This window comes from Brassica oleracea, chromosome C8 (genome assembly GCF_000695525.1).
Source record: "Brassica oleracea var. oleracea cultivar TO1000 chromosome C8, BOL, whole genome shotgun sequence".
Classification (NCBI taxonomy): Eukaryota; Viridiplantae; Streptophyta; class Magnoliopsida; order Brassicales; family Brassicaceae; genus Brassica; species Brassica oleracea.
In genome coordinates, this window is record NC_027755.1 from 28,652,155 (window position 1) to 28,660,145 (window position 7,991).

A 7,991-nucleotide genomic window follows, 5' to 3' on the forward strand; every position below is an offset into this window, starting at 1 on the left:
GAAGTGTTCTTAATTATTGAAACTGGACTGTGGTTTTCTGTTGGACAGTCTTAATAGGTTTATGTTTATGGTTTAAAAGTTTGTCATCATCCTCCATAAACAGTTAGGTCCAGTCCAGTAACATATGGGCTTTGTAACTTTACTCAAAACTTTAGATTTCATCAGCGGCTTTGAATTTAAAAAATAGCTAAACCAAAACAAGTGTCACTCACTAGTCGCCACCACTTCCCGATAATGAAATTCGAAAGCAGAATCTAACAGATGGATGATAATCTCTGATTCTCCAAGCAACCATTTGGGAGAAAAATCAACTTCCGTTGGCGAGATTAAGGTGTTGAAGCAGCAAAGTTTCTCCTTTTTTTTCTTTATTCGGATTCTCGACGAGTCCAGGCGTTGTAGGGTTTTACGAATCTCCGATTATCGCTCCTCCGCTTACTTCCTTCTTCTCCAATTCGCGCCTCTTTGATCCGTCAGCTCCGTTGAAAAATGTCGAGAAAGAAATCCCCCGTCGTCTCGCCGCAACCCGCTACATGTGTTCTTCGCCGATCCGCGAGGCTTGTCTCTCTGCGTAGTGAAGGAAAACCCACGAAAGATCTGAGCTTTGGCTCTGAACCACCACCGAGGAGAATCCGCCGCGAACTCGGACCAGAAGCCAAGAAATCCCCAGGATCGCTGAGGCGGTCGCTTAGGGTTTCGAAAAGAGGGGTTTCCGACGCCGGCAAAGAAAAGTCTCCACCTTTTAGTTCCGCGAAGCCTGCATCTACCCCATCCTCTGGCTCTTATACTCTGAGACGCTCTCCTAGATTCTCTAGTGAAGGAGGAGGAAGTTCTCTGTATCATCTTCGATCAGGTAACAGTGTTTTGAGTAGTTGTAATAGTACCAAATCAAGTGGAGGTGATGGTGTCAGATCTAGTAGAAGCCGTCCACGTTCAAAGACTAAGCAGATACTTAGAGATTCTGAAGAAGAAGAAGATGTTAGCGTTCGTCTTAGTGAAGGGAAAGCAAATGGTGTGAGATCTAAGGACATAAGTAGAAGCCGTCCTTGTCCAAATACTAAGCAGATATGTATTGATTGTGATTGTTATGATGAGGATGAAGAAGAAGAAGTTAGTCCCTGCCTTAATGAGGTTAAAAGGAGGAAACTTGCAAAGGAAAACGAACCGCCAAAAGCTGATGAAGGGAAGAGAATAGACAAGGAAGAAGGATTTAAGACAAAGAACGAGAGAGGATGGACAGATGAGCTAGAGTTAGCTTTACAGGGAGCTTATCTGACAGTGAAGCCAAGTCCTAACTTCTGGAAAAAGGTTTCTAAGATGGTCCCTGGAAAATCTGCTCAGGAGTGTTTCGACAGAGTCAACGCAGATCTCATCACTCCGCGTCAAACTCAGCCTAGGTCAAGAGCCAGGATGTCGAACCTATCACCAATCCCTCAGTTCTCGCTATCCGCAAGCAAACTACTGAAACCCATTTCACCAACAAAGACTAAGATACGTCAGCGAAAAGGCAATCTCTCCAAGAAAGCGATCAGGCATCTAGTGGAGAAGCAGAATCATATGGATCAAGGTCTTGGATTTGATCTCTTCTCAGTTCTTGAGCCTGGCGCCACAGGCAGCTTTCTCTCAACTCCAACGGAGAAAGGGAAAAGTCTTCCGAGGATCATTGAAAGTCCAATGCCTGGCTCTAGTAAAGATCAAGCAAATCTCGTTAGTCCTCCAGTGCTGAAACAGGTTAAAAACAAGGCGTTGCATGAGAAGTACATTGATCATCTTCATGTGAGGGAAGCTAAAAGAAAAGCAGAGTATAGACGGCTGGTTGGGAAAGAGAACGTTAGACCTATGGATAATCAGACGAACGTGAGAGCAGCTAAAGATGCTCTTTTCTTTGATGTACAAGATGCAATGCAGAAGCTTAAGGGGTTAGAGACTGAGTACTCATCTAGTTCAGAAGAGTTCTGCTATGGTCTTGGTGAAACTGACGAAGAAGATGAATCAATCTAATCTCTAATCAGGTAGCTTTATTGTATAAGAGGATAGAGGTTAAGAGTAAGTCATTACTGTGTGAATCTTAGTCTTGTAACCATGAGAGTGTAGCTGTTTGTGTGAACTCAGTTGAGTCAGATGTTGTACAGACAACCTAAGTTGATTCTCTTTTAATATGAAGTTCAGATTCTGATTCGTTTTTTTTGTTTGCTTATAAAGTTTTACATCAATTGATTAGAGGAAAATAAGTAGAAACATTTAACATTAAGAAAAGTAGTAATTTACACAAAAGACTTTCCTCCGTGAGTTGAAATTGTAGTTTACCCTCCTAATCAAAAGCTTCTAAGATCTTAAAATTTAGTTTCCTTCCTTAAGTACGATCTATCTTGAAATCTCCTGACATTCAAATAGTTATAGTTTATATGTTTATCTAGATTCTGATTCGTATCAGTCTCCAGAAGAGTAGCCAATCCGCTCAATCTCCCAGCAAAGCTTTGACGCAACACTTTCATGGCAAGGCGAATATTCCTGCAAACGGACAACAACAACAACAACACAGTTTATATGTTTCTGATAAGATTTACTTATCTCTTTCGTATAAACTCTCAAGAACAAGGAAAAAGACAAATTTTATTGAATGAAACAAAGTTCTCAGAGACGTTAAAGGACTCTCTACTCCTACTACAACTTTGATCCACCAAGATGATAAAGACAACAAACGACTCTCTACTTTTATAGACTCTACGGACCTCGTGAATGCCCACCAACGTTTGCGTTTGCCACTAGCGTTTGCGAGTCACGACAAGCACACCTCACGACAGGCCATGTGATGCAATATCTACATGATAACGACCCTTATTCCTTTCTCCTTATTATTCCTTAGCCAGCTGTCCTTCCCCTCACTCCCCTTTTGCTTGGCCTCTACGCCTGTAGTGAAAGAGGATCGGTGGTCGTTCTGCTTCGTACGTATCAGTTTCTTTCTTTTGGATGCATCAAAATTCCAGTTGACAAGTTACCTCAAGTTTCTTTACAAGCTCCTTAGCGGTAGGTGCAGAGATTATAATCTGGCGTGCGTTTGGACTGATGAATCCTTCTTCAACAGCTTTATCAATGAAGGAGAGCAAAGAGTTGTAGTATCCATCAACATTAAGCAAACCAACCTGCATCAAAACAATGACAATCAGCTCTTTGATGACTTTCTGTTTGTATCTTTAAGAGGATTATAATGATGGGTCTTTACCGGTTTGTCATGTATCCCAAGTTGAGCCCATGTTATGACCTCCAACAGTTCTTCAAGTGTTCCATATCCACCTGCAATTTCAAAAGCAAAAAAATATTATATACACTATTATTATTATTCTTGTTATTATGATATGGTCAATTCAACGAAAATATGCTGCTTCTGTATAGACAGTCTTCTGACTGTGTTCAGATATAGACATGATCACAAAAGCAGGGGGTCTTATTGAAGAACAAGACCTTCCTATATGGGCAAAACATGCTTTGTCTCTACGAGTGTTTCAGGTTTCGTCTTTCTATATGAAACAGGTAATAAAAATTAAAACTTTGGTCACAGTAACACTACATCACAAGCTATATAGAGTAAGTATCTCCCCAGTAAAAGGCAAATAACAAAGAAACAGAGCAAAGAGAAGAGTTTGGTCTAATTTTCAGTGCAAGATGTGGATGCCTGGATGGGTCAAGGCGTATTATATTTTTAAAAATTGACCATATAAAAACCCCAAAATCATAACAAAATTATATTTTCAACATAAAAGAATAGCTTTCACACTACGGCTTGAGTCTGTGACCAAGACAACCTGTTTAACCCAATGTTTCTTTCCCACCTCTTTGGCAAACTATTCAAAGAGCTAAACCCTTTACAGTGCTTTTTTAATCATCATTATTATTCTTTTTTTAGTTGGTTTGGACTTAAACAATTAAGAAATTACAAAAGCCTAGAAAGATGCTTATTAGATTCTAAACAACGCTGTCACTAGACTTTGACCAGTTTAATCTTACATAATCATTACTTGTTTGGAGAACCGAGCTAGTAACAGAGACTTATAGAGAGACAACAAAGATTTAAAAAACTGATAGGACTTTGAACAAGTACTAACCTGGTAAGGCAATAAAAGCATCAGAGTGTCTAGCCATCTCTGCTTTTCTCTGATGCATATCTGCAACTGCTCTTACTTCTCCTACTGTTTCACCAGTTAACTGCCAAAAAGAGAACCCCATTTAACCAATAATCTTCAAAATTTTAATAAAATTAAAAGAAAGAAAGAAAAAGCAGCTTTAGGATGTTCTATGACCATAAGCAATGATGGCAATGTAATCAAATTGGCTTATTTTAAATTTCCTTACAAGACTTAGTTATTAAGCTCTCCACCATTTAAAACTAGTGTTTAATATGAAAGGGTTTGGTTTAGGGATTTGTAAACAACAGTTAACAAAGACGAATCAATAAGCAAACTCAAAAAAAAACTCAAATATTTGTTCTCAGGGCTTATAGCAAGCATACCTCTCTAGGCATGAGTATCTTGGGAATAACTCTGTGGTAAAAATGACAACAAAGATGACAAAAAAAAAAGAGAGGCTTGTTAGTATGTATTCCTCTGATTAAGTGATTAGATAAAGAATTACCCAATAACATGACGACCACCATCATGAACAGCTTGTGAAACAAAACCCATCAACCCTATGCTTCCACCTCCATAGACAAGATCAATGTTCCTTGAAACCTGTAAAAAGCAAACAAAACAGAGGAAACTCAGCCATATTGTTTTGTTATCACAGATAGACTGATAAATGAGCTAAGAAGAGGAAATTAAAACCGAAGATACTCTATTTGTTACTATCATTTAAGGAAACAAACATTCACCATGCGATATGTATGGGTTCCCCAATCATAAAAGTTGAATATAATAAAATGAAGAAAAAGAAAATTCTAATCTTTTGAGTTGTCAAAGAAGCATAAGTTTTACATATCAAGAATACTTATTACGAAAACAGACGAAATGCTCTGCATTTGCAAAAACAAGAGGACGAAACAAAACATAGACACAAACATACGGTGAACATTTTCACCAAAAAAAAAAAAAAACATACGGTGAACATAAACAGTCAAAACTAAATAAATAAATGATGGAGAAACGTATGTAAAATACCAATTCGTTGCCAAGATCGACAGCAGCATCTTGGTAACTACTCTTCTTGCCTTGGCTGCTTCCACAGAACACACAGATTCTTCCAAACTTCGACTTTTGTATTATTGTTTTAGTATTGACCTCCATTGATTACGATGACAGGTGAGAGCTCAAGCTTCCTCCAGAACATAAACGAGAGAGAGAGAGGTACACACCGTACAAGTGTCAAAGAAAGAGTGCGTTTTCTCGTCATGTCTTAATTATTCAGGTTTAAGTTATTTGACGTAATCTTGGACAATTAATTTCACACGTGAGAGAATTAAGCACGCGCGTAGCAACTACCCACCCGCGCATACAAGTTCATGTTGGCACGCGTGGACCACTTCCTTGAAGTTTTTCACTTGTTCCCCAAACCAGCTTATCTCATACCACGATTAACCCGGGGTTCTTAGAGTAGAGTTTATATCGGAAGTTAAGAAATTGTTTCTTAACTTTTAACTAAAAAACTAAGAACCAGTTCTTAGAATCTTTATTTAAGAACCGGTTCTTAACTTTTTTAGTTAAAAATTAAGAAACAATTTCTTAACTTCCGATAATAACCTCATTCTAAAAACTTCAGATTAATCATGCTCTTAGAAATTAAAATATTGTTGCAACATTTTAAAAACACAATCTCATCAGGTTATTAAAACTATTTTATCATTACTCATAAATACTCTAGGATATCACTAAAAAAATTTTGGTCACAAATATAGACTTTAAGGATCAAAATGACCAAAATATTTCATTAAAGAAGTAAATATACATTTATACCCCTAAAGTTTAAAGTTAAGGGATGGATATTGGGATTGGGGTTTAAAATTTTATAAAATAAAAAATAAATATTAAAAATAAAAAATTTAAAAATAGTTTCAAAAAGTATTTTCAAATTACAAAAGGAAAATTTGAAAAAAAATAAATAAATAAAAAATTTTGAATTTTTTTTTATAAAAAATTTCGAATTTGAAAACATATAATCTAAAACTATAAAAAAAATTATTTATTTTTTTTTTAATCTTTTTTTGTCATCATTTTTTTTTACTTTTTATTTTTATATATATCTAGGATAGTATGGTCTTTTTACCTATTAAATGAAACATTTTGGTCATTTTTCTCTTTATGATATATTTTTGTGACCAAAATTTGAAAATAATCTATTTAGGAGAATTGCTTTTAATGTATTTGATAACCATATATATATATTATATATATATATATATATATGAATACTTCAATTATAAACCACATACTTGAAAAGGAATTTTTCCTTGCATAATTATTATATCTTTCACAATGATGTTTAAATTTGTCGTGCGAGAAGTTAATGGGAAGTGACAAAGAAACTGATTTAGATATAAAGCTACTTCACTTTTTAGTTTCCTTTTACAAGAAACAGAACAAAAATTCCATTTTCGAAAATATAATTCATTGTCAACATATATCTGGACATGTAAGATGGGTCCAAATGTAATTTATTTCAACACTAATATTTAAATGAAAGTGTGACCAAACGAGTGATGACTGATGAGTAAAGGAAGAGATCGGTTAATGGCAATGTTTTTAAAACCGGACCGGATACTGACCCGATATAACTACTGGTTGAATGGTCAGACCGGTTCAATAGGTTCAACCCGGTTTTCTATTTAAGAATAAATAAATATATATAATCATATATTTATACTATTTGGATCTAAAATGTAGTTCTACGTATAATATGTTCTATGTTCTCTTTGATTAATTAGATAATAAATAATAACCATAAGTTTAGTCATATATACAGTTAACAAATTAATAGTATATCAACTGAATTGATAAAAATAAATAAATGATTGACCGTTTAAATTACGTATTTATTAATTTTTACAATTAAAAGTCTTAAATTTTACTAATATGGCAAAATGAGAATAGAATATGAAAGTCAAAAAGAGTTTATTTTAAACATTTATTAAACATTAAGTATTGATTATGAAATATTAAATTTTAATAAAAATTGAAAAGACATTAATTATATGTTGATTTCTTTAGAACCGGGTTTTGAAGTTGAACCGGGTCACCGGTTTTACCGGTTTGTAGCTGGTTTCACCGGTTTTACCGGTTTCACCGGGTTTTCTCAAATTCGAGTTTTAAACCGAACCGGACTCGGCTTCTTCAACGAGCCACGGTCGGACCGGTTCGACCGGCCTGTCCGGTCCGGTTTTCAAAACACTGGTTAATGGACTAATGAAATCTATCCGTATATGTAATATGTATAACTGGAGATGGTGATGTTTGGGTTATGGAGCAACGTGCCATTGATGATCGAAATAAGAAACACAAAGTGATCGAGTTATGGCTTTTACTTTTTACTAGGATAAGACATGCGTTTTGCGTAGGATGAATTTATTTGTATATATTATCGATAGTTTCTTTTATATATTTGATCATTTTATTTATATATATATATAATATTTTTTGTTGTTATTATATAATTTCTTTCCGATGGATCAGATCAATTTTTATTAAAAATAATGGAACAAAACTATAATTAATACATCATGGGTTGATCGGATTGGAAATTAAACAAATTATGACATAAAAACTTTATTTTTTCCATCGAACACATTCTTGAAAAAAGTGAACAGTATTGTTTTCACAGTTGAATTATTTTGACTTTTATCTTCCATATGGTTTTGAAAGCTTTCAAATCAACCATCGAATTGATACATGTCATTTTAATGTTTTTAGTCGTATACTTAAGGAAAACTTATATTTTTGTAATTTAAAATCGTCTTAAAAAATTCAAAATATAACATATAAGAAAAAGTAACATATAAGGTGTCATCG

General features: G+C 34.8%; 2 protein-coding genes across 2 annotated transcripts; one reads left to right on the forward strand and one right to left on the reverse strand.

Moving 5' to 3' along the window:
- Positions 1-204: 204 nt before the first annotated feature.
- Positions 205-2,179, forward strand: LOC106307140. The gene has a single exon (XM_013744013.1). The coding sequence runs from the start codon at positions 487-489 to the stop codon at positions 1,996-1,998; it is 1,512 nt and encodes a 503-aa protein (XP_013599467.1). The 5' UTR covers positions 205-486; the 3' UTR covers positions 1,999-2,179.
- Positions 2,164-5,378, reverse strand: LOC106307141 (cytokinin riboside 5'-monophosphate phosphoribohydrolase LOG4-like). Its single transcript, XM_013744015.1, has 7 exons — positions 5,151-5,378; positions 4,627-4,724; positions 4,505-4,535; positions 4,101-4,200; positions 3,221-3,291; positions 2,997-3,140; positions 2,164-2,508 (listed from the first exon to the last, which is right to left on the reverse strand). Exons 1-7 carry the CDS (start codon positions 5,274-5,276, stop codon positions 2,428-2,430), a joined length of 651 nt encoding a protein of 216 aa, XP_013599469.1. The 5' UTR covers positions 5,277-5,378; the 3' UTR covers positions 2,164-2,427.
- Positions 5,379-7,991: the final 2,613 nt, after the last annotated feature.

What these genes read in the sequence shown, in the direction of transcription:
- LOC106307140 (XM_013744013.1), top strand. Translation starts at nt 487, where the DNA reads ATGTCGAGAAAGAAATCCCCCGTCGTCTCGCCGCAACCCGCTACATGT.
- LOC106307141 (XM_013744015.1), bottom strand. Translation starts at nt 5,276, where the DNA reads ATGGAGGTCAATACTAAAACAATAATACAAAAGTCGAAGTTTGGAAGA. An exon ending in GGTGGTCGTCATGTTATTGG is followed by an intron (nt 4,536 to 4,626) that starts GTAATTCTTTAT and finishes TTTTTACCACAG; the next exon opens with AGTTATTCCCAAGATACTCA. An exon ending in AGCTTGTAAAGAAACTTGAG is followed by an intron (nt 2,509 to 2,996) that starts GTAACTTGTCAA and finishes GTCCGTTTGCAG; the next exon opens with GAATATTCGCCTTGCCATGA.